The 19,733-nt window shown below is 43.3% G+C and overlaps 1 protein-coding gene across 1 annotated transcript; it reads right to left on the minus strand.

Moving 5' to 3' along the window:
* Positions 1-16,173: 16,173 nt before the first annotated feature.
* msx2b (muscle segment homeobox 2b) lies at positions 16,174-18,558 on the minus strand. Its single transcript, XM_062406361.1, has 2 exons — positions 18,081-18,558; positions 16,174-17,417 (listed from the first exon to the last, which is right to left on the minus strand). Exons 1-2 carry the CDS (start codon positions 18,469-18,471, stop codon positions 16,954-16,956), a joined length of 855 nt encoding a protein of 284 aa, XP_062262345.1. The 5' UTR covers positions 18,472-18,558; the 3' UTR covers positions 16,174-16,953.
* Between the last annotated feature and the right edge of the window lie 1,175 nt (positions 18,559-19,733).

Genomic DNA, 19,733 nt, shown 5'->3' on the forward strand with positions numbered 1-19,733 from the left:
GTAGCGTTGAGGGGTTGGTGTAACTGAGCTGATGAGTCAGGGGAGGGGGCCGCACACAGTCCGTGGAGCTTATCAAACAGTCATCAGCAGTGAGTCACCGCCACATCCACTGGAAACCACGCGCCTCTTCAGAGGAGGACCCAGTAAAGATCCTATCCGTTCTCAATTAGCGTAGCTTTAATTGTGAAAGAGTCGATAAAATGTAATGGCAAAGCTACAGATCTTCTGAAATTCCCATTTATATCACAGTCCAAATAAAGCCAAGGGTTTGTAAACAAAACCGTTACCTGAGGCTGTTCGGAGCTATTCATGTCTGCAGATGAGTATTCAGGTGGGGGGGGGGTGTTGGTCTTGTGCTGGTGCTGCTCAGTGTAGCATCAGGCAGCTTTCACTCTCTGCACAGGAACATTGTGATGGATATGAAACGCAGCGGAGCCGAGAAACCGTTTAATTAATTTCCACCTTTATCTTTCTACCTTCTTTTACCTCTATCCTCAATCCATTTCTCCGAGCGTCGTTGCATATATCCCTTCGAGGTTGCTCGCTGTGAAATGATGAAAGACTGAAATATGTTGGGTTTTTTCCTGGCTTTCTTTTAAAAGTCAAGTTATCACTAAAGTTTAAAGAAAACTTTACTTTACCCAACCAGGTATTTATCTCATTGTAGCAAAGATAACAAACATTTTATGTGATATGGATCAAAGTAGAAGCCATTACATGTGGGTGTGGATCAAGGTGCACAGAATTTATTTTACTTTCTGTAACATTGGGAGATTAAGGTTCTTTTTGACATTTTCACTGATATCTCAGAGAACATGGATCTTGATGAATTAAAACCAGCGATATTTAGGGGTCTGGTGTAGATATTGGTGCAGATCCAAATAAAAATCACAAGAAAGAGAAATTTGAAAAGGTGAGACAAAACTTACCCAAGTATTGACCAGTCGTTACAGTATATAGAAATAATTTGTGTTAACAATATGTCTAATTCATACCTGTGAAATACCGGCTTGTTGAACATGGTTACAAAATATTACACTATTGAGTCTCTTTGCTTTGAAAAAGGTTAGAAAGATTGAGTAGAGATAAATTGTTCATGTTAAACCGCCATCATTATCAGGGATTAATAGGTTTTCACATCAGCTCATTTATTGATGATGAAATAATCCGATCTGTGTTTATTCTAAAGGGCGTCTGTGTCAGATTGTGTTGACATTTCAGTTAATTACAGAGTTCACATGGTTCACTGTCCAATTATCAGAGGTGTGTTGCAGCCGAGGGGAGATCTTGGTTTGCTGCGTCGATAAAAGGTGCACAGCTGTGGACGGACCTCTTTCCAATTTTTCACCTCGTGAAATAAACTGTAACCTGATTAATTCCCTCCGACCATCACATCTTTGTGATTTTCTATTATTCCCTCCACCCACATTGTGTAGAAGTGAACGACTCATCGCATTTGTAGTCGAGGAGGATATCAAAGCACCAGGCGCCCAAATGTTTTGTTTGATGAAGGGGAGCAATTAGAGTTAATTGCTACAGTGAGGGCAGCCAGTGAGTGGCAGATTGTTGAAAGGAGCATCAGCTGAAAATAAACAAGGCATTAGGTTTTAGATCATAATCATGGACGGCCAGAAAGCATAGGTGAGGACAGAATGGCTGCGGGATAAAATATTGGTACAAAAAAGGTTTCACATTATCTATTTTTTTGTTTTCCGTGTCGGCCGTCGTCGATGGCTGCAAACTAAATCGGCTGCACCTTTTGCACGGCAGTGATTTTCAGCTTGTTAGCCTACAAACAATAGTTAAAGCTTAATTTAGCTATTTTTAACTCAGGAAAGTAACACTTGCAACAATGCTTACACATCCCGTAAAAACATGACGGGGAAATTACTGCATAAATAAACTGCACTGAATTGCAGGGAGGTGGTTGTGACACCAGAGACCGGGGGGTTGCTCTTCTCTGTGATTGTGTTCAGACCGTTGACTGTAAATAAAGATGGCCGACAATTCTCAGGTTCCTCCCATCATGCAGAATTTTTGTCCGGGTCAGACTCGTTCACACGGGCAAGAAAATGTCCACAACTTTCACCAACATGTTTATTTGTTGCATCACATCAACAACGCCATTGGCCCTTCAATACATCAAAAAGTACTTTAATCCTGTTTTTTCAAGTTCATATTTTTGTTTATGTTTTCTTCTTGTACGACACCTCTTTTGCATTTGTATTCTCTGTGTGTGTTGTTTTCAGCTTTGCACCTCACTCAGACATTTTACCCCAAACATTTTTTGGGAAATTTTCCAGAGCAACAGACTCTGGAAGATTTCAGGAAAATGTGCATGTCAGCTAAGAACATGAGGACAACTAATAACATGGTGTCACAAAAAAAGCAAATAGATACACACAATCTACATAATACAAAATGTCCCAAACACTCGTACATGGTGAGTTATTGATATACTAAGACAATAAGTGGCTGTCAAATCAGGACAGATCTTTTTTTCTTCTGTCTTTATATGCATCAGACCACACAAAATAGCAAATCATCTAGGAAATGCATGCGTGGAAGGGGATAGATCATGGCATCTGTGCTTGTATTCGGGACGGAACACTTCTCCGCAATTATTAATAACAGAAGAAGGACTCGAGATAAACAAATGTTTGCAGCTGCAACTAAATCCGTAATGTCCCAGCCTCTCTTTGAAAGTCATAAATCATTGTGCTGTAGGGTTCAATTATGGAGACGGAAGATGCTTAAAATGAATTATTAGACGTCAAGCTGTGCGAGTACACTCCCAAACTACATCTCTAAACACTTTCGACAGCCATGTGAAGCCAATATTATTCCCCTGCACTTCACTGGGTTAGATCACCATTTGCTCGACCTCCCCGCTGACCTCAGATGTGTCATTGTCTTGGCTGCGGCGTCGTCCACAATGAGCCGCGATAAAAAGCTCGTCCTCCTCGCACCATTTCTGCTTAATTAGCTCTGCTCTAATCTATGAGCCTCAGCCGAGAGGGCGATGCTGTGTCAGCGGCCGCTGTCATGTACCTGCCACAACCACTAGGAAGTTATGGAGGTGTGTGCTTTTGTCTCGGTGCCCGGCGCATTCATCTCGTGTCTTTGGCGACGGAGTTTGTGTTGAGTCGAGTCAGTTCTGTACACGTGTTTGCATCCGATGTTTGAGGTAGAAGGAGAGTGGAAAGTTTGTGTTTACAGTATAATGGTAAAACAATGAAATTAAAAACAGCACATCTCTCTCTCTCTCTCTCTCTCTCTCTCTCTCTCTCTCTCTCTCTCTCTCTCTCTCTCTCTCTCTCTGTCTCCATATAATGTATCCACCATATATCTGACCCTTGGCTGGGCTTCCCATTTGCAAATGATACTTAAAACGTGCAAAAGTCCGACAGAAGGAAACACACACTTCCTACCTGTGACATAGGAACCTCAAATTACCAACTACAAGCATGAATGTTGTGCCTGCTTTCATTCCTCTCCATACTCGAAACTTTAGTTCAGGTCATATTGAAGGAGCAGGTTTGGACTGAAGCCATGTGAGTCACTCTCCACCTGACCCTGTCAAGCTTTTTAGCACCGGCTTGTGACACCCGTGCCTGGGTTCGGTGGACATTGGAGAATTCTTGAAATTGTCAACAAGATATGTGGAAAGCTAAAAAGTTGTCTGAATAGAAAGTTTTCACAACTAGACAGAATTTTATCATGGCTGCAAAATTCGTACAAATTCATTAACTGGAATTAGAGATTTTCTCGTTGACAAATTCACACTTTCATAAATATTCTGTTAATTAAGAACATCATTTGATTCCTCATCCTCCTCCCACAAGATCTTAAACTTCATAATTTCCGTGTGGGAATATTATCCCTTTCTACAGTTAACTGGTAACTTCTATAGTTCTGGTAACAGGTACATTTGTTTTGCATGCTGGTGGGTTCCTCATGTTGATTTTGTCATTTCCTCTCTCTCTCTCTCTCTGAAGCAGCTTTTGTTGAAAGTGTGTTTATCTTGGCTGCATCAGTTGGCAAGCTCGAGAACACCAGAACATTCGGATGTAATCAGTTAATGAAAGATTTCATATTAGGGGTGAAATTTAGCTTCAACGGCACGTACATGACTGAGGAGAGATGGCCACCAAGTCATGGTAACACAGAGTAACACAAGCCGAACACTTCACTCTACACTGATAGTCGGATGCCAAAGGATGTTTTGGAAGGGCCGTTGGGATACTGCAGCAATGGCTGTTTATGTAACCCCCTCCACCCCCACCCTCCACAGAGACACGCCAACCACGGCCCAGCCACACCAAAGCCTGTTCGCTGATTCACACCTAATACAGCCCTCCGTCCATCTCTGTTTTCCATTTACCTCATAAAGCGGAGGCATGTTCCCTTCAACCGCTCTGCCACCTCTTTCACACCTCCCGTCTTGCCACTCTCCATTAGCATTCCCTGGTCACGGGGCCGTATGAAAGTGAGGCACACACCTGCCCCAGTCAAAGCCCTGTAGCCTGTCGCCTCTCAACAACTCAGGTCGGTTGGGCTCCGGTGGACTGGATAGGTTTTTACTGAGCTATAGCTTTCTTTGAGGATTGACGGATAACTGACCGGCCGGCTAGTTGACTGCACGGCTTGCCAGCTGGTTATGTAAATGCGTTGCTGGCTGGCTGAGCAAATGCCTTCGGGGCGATTGTCTCCCCACAGCCTCTCCCTCTTTCATCCTATCTGTCCCTCTCCCCTCCGCTCCCTCCCGCCGCCCTCCCCGGCCGAAATGAAACAGCAGCTGAACCAGAGGTAGGAGTGTCAGAAAGTGCCACAACTGTGTTCCTCTCTGTTTTTAGGCAAGTTCCTAGAATAGAACAGCGTTCGCAGTGTGTCGAGTGGAGGCTAAACCCCAGAGGCTAGCTGGTTCGCTGACATCCTCTACTCAGGAGCCGTGGTACTTCAGCCGGATGACACACACGCACACACAGACACATAAAATGGGTATCCAAACAAAAAGGGTTGAAAGTGTATATACTTGCGTCCATAATTGAGCACAGAGTTGCATGCTGTCACAGATATAAATATTCACAAACCCTCATGTACACTTGTATGCAAAGAGCAACTGATCGTGCCGGATAGGATTTCACTCTTATTCAATATTGAATTAAAAAAAATACTCTGCAGAGTTATTTATTGATGGTTGCTATTTCAAAGTGAAATGCTAGAACATTCCAGGCAACTGTCCTGTTGGTAAACAACCTATAATACAACCACACAGCCTTACTTTTTAATTTGATTTGTTTTGTCTGGGAGGAACAAGTTCACCGGCCATCAGGTGAGGACCTGTCAGTCACAGCCGTCATGTCACTATGTTGAATTCTCTAAATCATCCATCCATTTATATGTCATGGCACCCTGTGGTGTCAAGGCTGCAAAATAATGCACACAATACATTGCATGGTGTTCTGCGGTAAACCTTTTCTTATGTGTACATTGGTACCTCACATAATTGCTTTTTAACTTATAACTGCACTGTAAGTTGGTCGTGCCACTTCTTAACCACTGGCAACAATCTGGTGATGGTATGATACTAGAATTATGACTTAAATGTGATACCTGCTTAAATATTCTGATGTGATACTGAAATGATACAACAAACCAGTTGTTATTAATTATCATTTTATTATCTAATTTGACAAAAAAGAAAATGATTTAAGGTTCCCAGTTAGAATCCTAGTTCAGATTAACTTGAGGTTAATCAGACACTAACATAGATGAACGTAGTCACTCATCTCTGTATGTTGGCTCTGCGATAGATAGATAGATAGATAGATAGATAGATAGATAGATAGATAGATAGAGAGATAGATAGATAGATAGATAGATAGATAGATAGATAGATAGATAGATAGATAGATAGATAGATAGATAGATAGATAGATAGATAGATAGATGGATGGATGGATGGATAGATAGATAGATAGATAGATAGATAGATAGATAGATAGATAGATAGATAGATAGATAGATAGATAGATAGATAGATAGATAGATAGATAGATAGATACTTTATTAATCCCAAGGGAAATTCAGATCATCCAGTAGCTTGTAAACTTAACACATCCCTGACATATATACATAAATCACATAAATCACATACATCACATACGGAGAGCATGTTTACAGATACAGGAATGGACAACCTTTCCAGAGTTTACCCTGTCTCTCATTTTCTATTTCATCCATCGCTGTATGTCCTGCCTACTGTATGCTTTACCCAGGCATCACCCCCCCCCCCCCCCCCCATCGAAACATTTGGGAAATTTACTGTGAACGTGTCTGATCTCTACAATTTTCCTCCCCGTTATTCAAATGTGAACTTCAGAAAATCTTTTGACCCGATCTTCCCATCATTTTCCTGAGTTCATTTCTCAAAATCAAGAGTAGTAACTGTTCAACTGTTGTCTCAACTGCAACAAAATGTAATGTATCCGTTGGTTGACCTCTGCATGTAATATGTGTCCATGGTCTGGTTTGTACTTCGAGGGTAAGAGTAGTAGTGGAAGCAACAATAGCATCCCAACTTCTGATCTGAGTTTTCTCTGATGTGTCCCCCTCTTCTCCTTCCAGGGGAAGTGATAGTAGTGTGAAATCATCAAATGGGTGTAGGCAGGGAGGGATCCGCTGGGCCTGATAAATAAAAGCTCATAGACGGCAGAGATTAAAGCACAGAAAACAAAGCGGGGGAAGTCTATTTTAAAGATGACAAACGGGTAAACTCTAAAACTGTAAGAATGGCCTATATCTTCAGAAACCCCTGGGTGCTCTTCAGATGTTAACAGCTCTTGTCATGTTACATTGCCTTTCGAAAGGTCACACACAGCAAATTGCCCTTGCAATGGTATGAAAAGGGCCAAATGGGCTTTGTTAGACTGACAAAGCAGGCAGCCACCGGCCTCGGGTCATCCTGCCTTTAATGTGACGCAGCAGTGCAGAGTTCTGCTGACTCGTAGGGATGCTCTATGTGTAGGAGGCTGACTGACAGCCAGACCCTTGTGCTGTATTTGCTCCTCAGAGGCGTCAATGTGGAAGGCCTTCCCTCCTACTTATGACTCATAAATATCCATCTATGCAAGGGCATCTGATCCTATGAGAGGAAATGTGGCTCCCAGGCTATTGTACACACACAGGATGGCAAAACCCACATACATGTTCTGCAGTATATGTAATATGTTTATGTGCCTGTTGTATCCCATATAGTCCTGCTCCTGCAGTCCATTATATCACAAATCTAGAACAAACTGTCTTAACTGAAAGGGGTTTCTCTTAGTGATGAAGACTTTAGCCAACTTCTTCATCAGACCCTGTGTCATTAAACCCGTTTTCAGCAGCAGTGGGCAGTTTTTTTTACGGCAAAAACGCTCTGATAAAATACCTGAGCACCGGCTGAGCAGCACCAGACAGCAAAAGTTGTCTGCTTCCTCGTAAAGAAAGTTGAACATTTAACATTCATAGATGCATCTGAGGAGTGGGTGGAGACAAAATCAGAGAAGGAGAGGGAATTGTTACGTATCCTGCAGATTCATTCTTTGCAAACACGTAAAAGCTATAAACTATTTAACGCAATGATGCTCAAGTATCATAGTTTTTTTCCGTTTTTTTGTAGAAATCTCTTGCAGAAAAAGCAATTACTCCGTATGTGCACCCCAAGCATCAGTTAATGACACACTGGAGTCTTGACTGCAATCTTTTTCATCAAAGGGAAACAGCAGCAAAGGCTAAGTATGAGCCGTTTATCCAGAAGAGCGATGTCACTTGAGGAGATATCCATCATGTCCTCTTCCCGGCTACCACTGAGGTTTTCTAATGCGTTCTGTCAATACTTCAATAGTTTCACAATTTACCTCTTTTCATTGCTTCAGCCCATTAAGCACCGCCCCCCGCTTCCACACACAAACCCATATCCTATATAAATGTCTCATCATGTCCACTACGTTTCCTCTTAAGATAGGCGAAGGAGACCTAGAGGCAAAAAAGGATCATAGTGTAAAAAGGCTATCATCACATGTCTCTTCTTGAGATATAAGCTAGTCCAAGACATACAGAATGTGCGTCTCCTCACGGTATCTTCACGTGAAATACGATACATCAGGGAGAAAATGGATAAATAATCCCCTTTCCGCTATAGCTCCTAAACTGTTAAACATGTATTTGACATGAAAATGGCTCCACAGGGAAATATCTCTTCATGTCTTTTCAAACAGATGGTGTGACAATGTATCTGAGCCTGTGTGCATTGACTTTATATATGAAGAATAAGTCGATGAATGTTAATGAAGGTTTTGCTCAAAGCTTACTGGATTCATTGGAACACACAAGTCATGTTTATTTGACCCGTTAGCTCTTGATGTGCTCTCCCTCTGTAATTGTGTGTTCGCCCGCTGACCTACAGGACAGCCACTGAACTCTATCCCACGAGCCAGTCCATGAATCTGTTTATTTCCACCACAAGGTTTTGGGGATGATAAGATCCCCTGTTCCTCTGCAGACTGGCATATGCAGCCAAATACAGTGATGAAGTCACACGGGCATGAAGCCGGGCAGGAATGTGGCAAATTCAGAGCTGCAGTCTCTTGCAATCTTAAGGCGACTTTTGACACTTAGCATTCAAGTCGGGTTGGATCAGGAGCCACGTTCAGAAATGAGGCGTTCAATTACCCTATTTTCAGACAGCCCTTTAAAGAAGCACTTGTGGAGGAAGATCCGTCTAAATTGCTTCTGAATGTTGAGCCGCTCTGGAAGTGCTTGTTTGAGGTTATTTCTGCCAAAAGAGATTCAAACCAAATCCAAGGGATGGACTTCTTTTTTTCCCCCAGCAGTGTAAATGTTTAATGGGTCTGTCAAATAAAAGTGAAACATTCTAAAAGTTTGTGTGCTATTCGATTATCGGGTTCCTGGTTTGAATCCTGGTTCAGCCGGGGTCTTTCTGTGCGGAGTTTGCGTGTTCTCCCTGTGTCTGCGTGGGTGTTCTCCCGGTACTCTGGCGTCCTGCGCCCCCCCGACTCTTACCCTATATGACAACTTGGATTGGCCCGGGCTCCCCATGTGCCCCCTCAAAAGATAACTTGTATAGATGATGGATGAATGGATCTTTTGTTGACCGACATTTGTATACCCTTACTTAAATAGAGATTAGACAGACGGGGAAGAATTTAAATTTTTTATTTTTTACACACGAGTTGCACTCATGCACATATACGAGTCAAAGAAGTAAGTTCACCTCTGATCTTTCAATGCCGAAAGACCGTATTGACCTTCAGAGCCACAGTGTGAAGATCCCGACACATTCATACCTGATCTTGCACACAACCCCTTGATTCCCTTTTCTGTTCTCCTGCAATCACCTGTGTCCCCCTGCTGATGCCATCCCTTCAGAACCTGTGCAGGTCTGTGTGCATAATCCCTCCTAATGAGCGAGAGAGAGAGAGAGAGAGAGAGGGAAATGCAGGAAGCAATCACATGAAGTCATACATGTGAATCTATAAATAGTTGTCATCCTTGAGCTATGTTCTCACACATCATATGGCTTCAACAGCCTGAGAATCACATGGCTCTAAACCGGATTCAAAACAGACCTGACGGAATGCGAACGTATGAGAGGTCATTTACTTCACAGTCGGAGTCAAGAGTACAATTTGTTTTACTATTAGCGAGGGGAATTAGCCACTTAATAGCCAGAGAGGACTGGATAAGCATAAAGACTTAAGCATCATTATTTGAACAGCAGATTTTATAAACCTGTTGAGCTATAATCTGTATGTTTATTGAACCCCTGAAACGTGTCTGCCAAAAGCTAATCAGTTTGTATTAGTGCTGCGCATGTGGATAGCAGCGAGGCAATGGAAGAAAAGATTAACCGCAGTGACAGCAGTAAGTGCGCGCATGTGTGTGTGAGTGTGTATATGTGTTAGTATGTGTAAGACAGTGACAGGGAGAAGGAGAGAGTGAGTGTCGGAGAGAGATGGCACTGCAGTGACATGTGTGCCTATAGCTCTCTCAGTCTATCTTTGTGGCATTAATGTGTTTTTGCTCTTGCACAGCTGTCTTTGTGAGGACCAGTTTGAGCATCCTACAGAATGAGGACATTTTTGGAAAAATGTGAGGACCTTTTGGCAGGTCCCCTTAATGGACTTTTTGGGGGTTAAGACTTGGTTTTAAGGTTCGAAATTAGGTTTAGCTTAAGGGTTAGGCTTAGGCATTTAGTTTGGGTGGTTAGGTTAAGGGGCCAGGGAATGCATTATGCAAGCCAGTGCCCTCACTAAGACAGCTGTACACAACATGTGTGTATGTGTTATGACAGATACACTCACACACACACACACACATCCTCAGATACTTAAGGAAGACACCGTGTTTGGGTATAGCTTTGGGACCATGATGTTTTCGCCTGATTAGGACAGACTTTGGTCCCCATGTGGCTTATAAGTCTGAAAGAGGTAACAAAAACAAGCATTTTCTCACACACCTGCACACGACTGCAGACCCTGTGTAAACATGTCGTGGAACAGTGTGACGCTGAGTGTTTACTTCTCCTCATCCTCACTAATTCTCACCAAACCAGCTGAGGTCTAATCAGAATAGTTTTATTCAGGTTAATTTGTGTTGTTCATGGCCCAGTGACGACAACACTTTCATTCAGTCCCTTTTTTTTCGTTTGCCCTATTTTAAGAACAGCCGCCAAATTGAAGTGGCCTGCTCTGGGATGCTATCCAGCTGCTGGGTTGGGTTTCATTGATGCCCAGCAAGACCGCTCCCCGCTAAACTTTGTTGTTATAGCGACGCCTACTGGAGGAAAAGGGGGACTTCATGCACATCGTCGCTGAACAAAATGATCTCAACCCTGTTTCTCCCGTTCAGCTCAACTTTCCTCTTGCAAATGACTAGTACAGACAAACGTGTGCTTGGCACAGTTGAGCATTTACTGCTTCACAGTATAGACATTTCTCGTTGTCCTCTGTGTAGAATTCAGCTTGTTTAATCTCAGTGATCGAAATGAGACCACCTGTGGTTTTACAGTAGCGTTTGAAATAATCCACAGAGCAAGTAGCCCATGATGATTGGCTCATAACAGTATTTGACCTTGTGACCTTGCAATAGTCGTCTTACCAAATCAACATCTCGCTTGTCTCTAAACATCTGAGTTTTTTACCACATCCTTGCTCTTTCGCCTTTGCAGTAAATATTTACTGAGTTCCACTGCTGATAATGGCTTTAAGCTGGATTCATCTAATCATCACACTCACTGTGTATCTGTTAGTCAATGTACCATTATGACATGCCACTGACTCTAATCCCACTCCCACAGATCTGTAGTACGCAGGCATTCTTTGGATTTATTTGTCACAGCCTTGTTTATATTTTATTTTTAAATCATTCCGCTGATGCACCGCATGTCTGAAAAAATCAACAAAAAGCCCGGGAGCAAGCTGCCGCACCGTTTTGTTGTCCTCCCTCAATTTATTTTGTGGCAGCAGTGGGAGGCTTACGCAGCTTTACCACAGGCACTCAACGTTTTATGTGCAATTTAATTCAAAATCAATCAAACCTGGAAATTAGCATCAGTCTCTGGGCTTCCTGTGCGAGTGCTGTGTCGAGCGGGGCAACGATTAGCTGAGAGGCCTCCGCTCGTCCACGTCAGCCAGCATCGCATTTGCATAAACAGTTTATTTGTGACGTCAAAGGCGCACAATGTAAATGATATTGATTGTCATTTACTTCTGTTTTCAGACGTCAGCTTGAGGATTGAGAGGTGCATTAAAGTATGTTTGAGTAAAATAAAGTGTCGGATCACGCTTGTGTATGAGCCGCTCATGTGTGTTTGTCAGTGTTCTCACACTGTTTGAAAAGTAATGTCGTAACAGTGACTGTGTATCAACAAACAAATTGTTTTTTAAGTGAATCATTAGACTGGCAAATCTTCTTATTTGTGTATAAGTGTGTGTGTGTGTGTGTGTGTGTGTGTGTATGTGTGTGTGTGTTCCAATCAAAGCTTTATTCGGCTTCAGTCTCAGTAATTCTCATTATGCAGTTAGTTAAAAGGAGCAGAGAGAAATAAAGCAGGAACTCGCACACATTGAAAGACCAAATGCCTCAATCGGAAAATGTCTCGCTCAACATGAAGATACGCTGTTTTGATATGCAGAATATGGAAGAGCATAAAGAGCCAAGTTAAACAGAGAGCGAAGCAATAACTAGTAGGAGCGTGTTTGGAGATGATGTAAAACTTGCAAAGATAAGGACTTGAAACAGCAGGAGCTTGTGTTCTCAGTGTCCTTCTTACAAACATGTATTGATAGGAACCAGTAAACACCAGCACAAGTCAATAAATCAACAACCCTCCTTCGAGTGAAGTATATTGCAATTAAGCTGTTAATAAATTCAATGTGTTTCCTCTTCATGGGTGCTAATCCATTTTAAGGCGTCTATGAGCTCATTATTTCTGAGACAGCAGCTGTGTTTTAAAAGGCAACATTTTTGAGGAGGCCAGAGATTCGGGAACATCTTTATGCAGGAGATGGAAATTGTGAAGCTCAAAATGAAAATATGAAAACAAACAACCGGTCAAACTTCCATCGTGTTTATTTTGTGCGGTGTACATCTGTGTGTGTTTGTTTTGGTTACAGAATTTCCCAAGAAGTGTCCCAGAAATCAGTGAAACAGAAACAGGCCATCGTGTGTGTGTGTGTGTGTGTGTGTGCGTCGAGCATTAGAATCTTTGGCTGTCCTCCTCCTCCACTGGCCTGCTCGGGGCAGATTGCCTACATCTGCTACTGTGTGGCTCTCGAGGGATATCTGCAAAGACCACACACACACAACAACAACAACAACAACAACAACAACAGAATTCTTGTGCATCAAGCCCCAATGAGTCGGAATGTATAAACTCACAGGGGGGGGTTTCTCTCTTTGTCTCTGGGAGGCGCTGCCCGGGGCTTCATTAGGCTGTGTAAATAGAACAATTTGTCTCTTAATGGATAAAGATAATTGTTATTCTCTATTCTGAAAGAGAGACGGATTACATCAGCCGAGTGAGAATATACAGCAAACAACTGCGGATGATCATATTTTGGCAAAGCTGACCAATCTGATCTTTATTCACGGAGTCCATTGTGCATGTTTGAAATCTTACGGAAATGTAACAAGATGTTATGATCCTGGACTCTGTTAAGAATCAGCTTTGGAAACAGATGTGTAAAGCACACAGTGAAAAGATGTGAGCCCTTCCATGCAGAAAAACCCTGAATATATATATATATATACATATTTCATATTCTCGGTTAGTGGCAGAAAGCAGACACTGAGAGGTCAAAGGAACACACACACACCCACACAGGCTTCAACAGGCATCTCCTCAGAGAGGCAACGCGTTCCCAGCTTGGCGCTCCTGCTCAGACAGTATCTGGAGGCGAATGCTGACGTTTGAGCAGAATTAAGGACAGAGGAGGACGTGATGTCACAGACACGTCACAGCTAAACGGCCCTACATTCTAAAAATAGACGCGGGCTGCGCTGCTGACAGCAAGTAATCACAAGTACAAAAGCAACCAGGTGGAAATCCACAGACCAAGGACCCTTATGTGATGCATACAAATCTCTGTTTTCCTTTGGTCACTTAGTCTCCACATTTGAATGGAAATCGAACAAGTTGAACTATTTTCTTTTCCTTTCTACAATGATTAGCTCCCGTTCTTTTGTCTACATGTTGTAAAAAGATTGACAGCACATCTGGTGGCTCTGTGATACACTGGTGACCTGTCCAGGGTGAACCCGGCCTGTCTCACCTGATGTCGGCTGGGAGTAGCTCAAGTCCCCCTGCTACACTCAATGGATGGATGGATGGATGGTTGGATGGATGAATGGATGGATGAAACAACCATGATTGACTCTCAGCTTTAAAATCACAACACCCTGTCGTATTTTCCTCCATCATATTTTCACAGAAGATATTGTAGTTGTATATGTCATTGGTGTGACTCTGCAAAGTTGGAAATGCACTGTCAAATGTATAGTGAGCTCCCGTGTGTTAGTTTCTTCTGCCCAGGAGGTGTAAGTTATTTTTTTCAGCGTTTGGTTGCTGGTTGGTTGGTTTGTTGGTTAATTGGCAAGATTAAGCAAAAACTGCTTTGCACGAAACTTGGTGGGAGGATGTGTTGTGGGACAGGGAGGAATCCTGTTCAGGTTTGTGCAAAAATGTAAGAGTTTCTTTACATTTCCGTTGATTTCTCAGAGACTGATTCACAGATCTTTATTTTTATAAAGGAGACTGGTGTTTACGAGTGTGTGCAATGTGGTGCAGATAGCAATACAAATCCAAATCTAAAGGATTTTAATGTGGATTCAGACTTTTTGGGCCTCGTGGAGGTTTGTCATGTTAATCCAGAGTTCAAAAGATTGTTGAAAGACACAAGGATTTTCTCCAGTGTGTGTTTTGTGTTCAGTTCCTCTAACCAATGTGACTCACGGTGTGATTCACAGAGCGACCACAGTGACTCTTTCCGACCACACGTGATATACCAAACTGCCACTAGAGGAGGTAGTAGACAAGTACATGGCTTGCTCAGATGTGGTCGGTCACATGCTGTGTAAGGAACAGCACAACAACATGACAAACGAGCCCTGTCACATCAATAGAGACTATCACAAATACAGATCCCCAGTGGTGATACCCCGCCCCCCACCCCCAAAGCAAAAAGACTGAGGATTTATCGGACAACCCGCCAGCGAGTAGCACAAACTGGACGTTTCCCAACCAAAGGCCCCTCCTGCCAATTTGCACTTCATTAGGCCGATTGCTTGTCAATGTGAGCTGCTCCCTGTCGCCTCCCTGCTCCCTGGGCCTCGTTCTGATTAAAGGGGGAAGCCTCGTAAATACGCTGCTGCCCATAAACGATTTCCTCGTCACATCAAAGTCACACGGAAGTTGTAAGCCGCTCTTGTAATTGCAGCCGGGCACCAGGCACCTTTTGAGCGTCCCCACATGGCACCGCGCTCGCCCCTGCGGCCCCGCTAATCCGGAGTGGTCCGCTGGATCCCACTCATTCTAACCTATAGTCAACAGAGGTCATTGATGTAAAGTTTGATGAGGCAGGAAGAACACGACTCGGGGGATAAGAGCAGGAACAAATGAGCGAGCATTGCCTCCAACACGAGAGAAGCAAGAGAATGGAAAATAAAGCTAATTAACACCTCTGTCCCAGGCTGATTTAAAGATTGTTATTGATTATTACAAGTTAATTAACAGTGAATGTTACTGTTAGTAGGGGGGGATAGGGTGAAAAAACTATATCAATAATTGTCATGATATATTTTTCTTTTAAAGCAATAGTATGTTGCAAGTTTGTCATTTTCTGCTCAGTAAGAAGAGTGTGAAAGCACAACAAAAATGACTTTAAACTTTTAAGAATAATGTGATCATTTTCTATCAACCGATATTAAAATCTGTCCATATCTCCAGCCCTACTGCGGTGTGGTTTAAAAGAACAAGAAATTAAGAAGATAGACATTAACGTCACTGCACATCCCCATTGGTCTAACCACCAATCTATTATAGAGATAAATGCTGCTGCTGAGTTCTCATGCTCATGAAACCCGATCAGCTCAGTGTTATAAATACAGTGATAATGACTGTCAGGGAGACGACAGAAGGTATGTCTGTGTAAACAAAGCATCATTATAGAAGTGTAACACAGGAAAAAAAAAAAGAGGTTCGACCAGAATGGTAAACGACAGCTCGGTAATTACGGGAACTGTCGGTGAGGTAATTTATGGATCTCGTTTATGGTTTGTCAAACATTGCCCTGAACTGACCACTTTCTGATGGGAAGCACAAACCGCACACACAAACACACACACACACACACACACACACACTTCAGCCCACACGTATACACTGAGAGCTGCTGTATCTGCACAGAGCTGAACGAGAGGAAAATCAGCCGTCTGTTAAATCTAACTGCACATGTTCACATATAATACATAACTCATTTATTTAAAGGAAACAGTCTGAAAAGCTTTAATTGTTTTTTGTTCATTTCCATCGTAAGACACTGGTGTGAAAACAAAAAAACTGCATAGCACGAGGCAGGCCCTGTCAAAGGGACGCTCAGGAGGAAGAACAATATAAATACACTTTTGGTCTCTGTACCATATTACATCATAAATACACAACATTAGGCATACATGCATTTTCCAGCCCTGTAGTTCAAAGAGAATAAATATGTCTGTGCTTTATAAAGGAATGAGTAGAGTTGAAGATGTTTTTATTGCTATGTGAGAGAATAAGTCGTCCTCCAGATGAGTTAAGCGAGGGTTGAACCTTGTTGTCTTCACGACGCCACAAACCTGAAATTGAAGATTTTCTTTTCAAGGCAGCAGACACACGTTTGTGGAACTGGAAATATAAAAGACAGTTCAGTGATATGTTTTATTTTGGCCTGAGTTGCTGAAACACTCATTCAGCCACGAACGAAAACAAAGTGTCTCGATATTAAGGCTCTTTTCAAAACAAGGCACTGAGTCTGGTGAGTTTTATAAAAAAAGGCTTTGGTGAAAAGTGGTAGTCTCTGTTACTGTGCCCGGTGCAGGTGCTCACCAAGCTCACTTACTGCAGAAGTAGACAAGTGAAGCGGATGAACAGCTGGACAGTGACACCCCTGCTCCTTCTACAGACAGGTCATGTAAACAGACAATCCAAAGAGGCAAGAAGAAACTTTTTCAATCTTTGATTTAAGAATGAGATTTTCTAATTTGAGGCAAAGTGCTCGTAAAGTTGATGGAAGCACTCCTTGTGCGGCAGATATAATACAAACATTGTTTTTTCAAATGTCCATTTTTCAGGGAATCCTTGGAAATGCACTGAAACACATTTCACCACAGTCGGAGATATTTCCATTTTTATGATAGGTGGTACATGCTGTAGCCCAGCGGAGTGGCGTACAGTCCTAAAGGTGAGATTGGCAGCATGGGTCTGTGATGGTGGTGGTGATGGTGATAGGCAGAGTAAGACTGTCCGTACAGTGACATGGCGCCCAGGGTTAACGGTAACGTAAAGCCAGGGTGCAAACCTCCGGCAGCGGCAGCCGCCAGCGCAGCCGTCTTGGCGTCGGTTGCCATCTTGTGCTTTTCCAGCTCGGCCTCCTGGAGCCTCTTGGCTTTGGCACGGCGGTTTTGGAACCAGATCTTCACCTGGGTCTCCGTCAGGGTCAAAGAGGAGGAGAACTCGGCGCGTTCGGCGATGGACAGGTACTGCTTCTGCCGGAACTTCCTCTCCAGGGCCAGGAGCTGCGATGTGGTGAACGGAGTGCGGGGCTTTCGGTTGTTCTTGTGTTTCCTCAACTGGCAGGAAGGACTGATGTGACCTGCAAGAAGAAAACAGGGGAGATTTTTAGACTCAGGACTTTACATTTGCAAATCACTTCCATGAGGCTCTGTTGATTTATTGTGGCTTTTGGGCGTCCTGCTTGCAACTACAATACTATAATCAACTTCATGTACACAGCACTTATCTCAACAATGTGACATAGTACTTTACAAGGAAGAAACAAAAGACTGATCAAATGACCAGTTGGATTTACTCTATCATAAATCAGTTGTTGATGGTTTGATGTCAGCCAGCACTGTTATCTATTGGGCCACATCTCAATAAAAGGCCACATGTCTTTAATATGTTTGAATTACTTCCTCCCACATTAATCTCCAACATAATTAACATCTGACCCATTTAGAGCAGATAAGTGGTTCACTCAGCACAACTTCCTGCTTTCTCTCTAACAGGAAACATTATATGGCAGCACAGCCAGTGAACAATACATCTCAGTGAGAACAATAATAATCTGTCCCATCCATAGTCAGCCAATTAGTTTACTTCTTCAAACTTCAAGGGGCAACTCGGAGACTTTGGCTTCAGGATACAAAGCATTGTTCAGCAAGAAAAATAAAAAACCTCTCTCTAGAGGAATGAATGACGCACATCGCACAGAATGAAACACGTTTCGTGCGTAAAAGCTGTGGCACCAACTTACGAGGCTGTGTGGGAAACGCGCTGCTGGTGACCCAGGGCGCGCAGTCCTCGGACTCCGACGCCTCGGACTTCACCGGCGACGGGGGCGCCACGGTGAAGCTCTTTCGGTTTCCCTCGGGAGGACTGCAGGGCTCCCGGCACAGGTACAGGGAGTGCAACGCGGCGGGGGACACCGCCACCGAGCCTCCCTCCGGTCTACCGCCGCGGCCGTGCGTCGTCCTCCCGGACATGAGCGCCTCCACGCTGAACGGATGATGCCGACGCACCGCTGGAGACGTCTTCTCCTCTCGCGTCCCTTCCACCGAGGCGGCGCGGTTGCTGTCCTCCTCGGACGAAATACACTCCAAGTCGTTAAAAGTCCCCTGAGAGGCCATTTCTCCTCCAGGTCTCATCCAGATATAAAAAAGAAAGAAACGAGTGAACTCCAAAAAGTTGCAGCCTCAGGTGACAGTCGCTCCGGCAGAGAGCGCAGTGTTGTGGAGCTGTCAAGGACCACAACTATGTGGGAGGATGAAGACGCATCACGTTCACACGAAGCAACTCTGACCAATCACTGCAGCCCAGACATGTTCATGAGTGGGCAAATGTTGCCTTCAGGGTCAGTGGGAAACAGAAGATGCTTGTTTTGTTTTGGGCTAGTGCAGAAGCAGAAGCATTATATGTTCACAATTAGTAGTAATTATATCATTGTTACATTATTTTTTCGCCCAAATTTCTTTAGTGTACATGTTTTTTTTTATTGTGTGATTTGTAAGGCTGCATGGAGCACATGAAAGCTGCAACAGTCCTTTGGAGACAGTGACGTGGATAAGGCAGATCTTAGACAGGTAAAAGAGGAAAATCCAGATGTGTAACATGAACATTGATGTGTCATGAGGAGCTTTGAATCAGTTAACCACGATTCTGTGAAAACTTGAAGAAACCGGTTGCCCTCAGGTCGCCTTGATTTCATTAAGTCGATGTAAATAGGCTGCAACAATAAAAGTTAGGCCACAACATTATCACATGTTAAGCTTCAGTCATTTATTAGTTTTAACTCTAACCTCATGAGACAGCGTGTGTAAACATGGGCCCCATGCGGATAATAATGGAGTATTACTCCGTAGTGAAACACTGATCCCTTTTCTTCTCCATCCCTCTCTCCGACTCGTTTGTTCTTCCCTCTGCAGGGACTTTCCAGTGGTTACTCACAACCCTGCTGGGTGCTGTGTCAGTCCGGCATTAACAGAAGGGTGTCACGCTCAGATTACAGGGTATATTACCTCAGCAAATTACACATTTAGTTGTTTGTTTGTTTTTGAAATCCCCAGCTCGGTCCAGCTGGTGTCTGGACACGAACTGGATGAGTCGTTCACATGCCTCTGTTCATATCTGTAGTGGACTCATTCATCCTCTCGTCCTATGATTCAGGCCCATTCTCTGCGCATATTAAACATGAAGTAACTCTTTGTGATTCTCATGATCTAAGTCATTGGGATTTTTCCATGGACACTTTCACGCTACTGTATGTCGGGTGAAATTGCCCCACTCCTGACAGAGACTATTACACTTGTTCCAGCAGTTTTATCTGAAGAAACAGGCCCTTTGATTGTGGAAGAAATATTTAGAGTTGAAAGGATGTGTAATTCTTTCCGGCGGTCACGCTCATTTATAA

The sequence above is a fragment of the Platichthys flesus genome, chromosome 15, assembly GCF_949316205.1.
Source record: "Platichthys flesus chromosome 15, fPlaFle2.1, whole genome shotgun sequence".
Classification (NCBI taxonomy): domain Eukaryota; kingdom Metazoa; phylum Chordata; class Actinopteri; order Pleuronectiformes; family Pleuronectidae; genus Platichthys; species Platichthys flesus.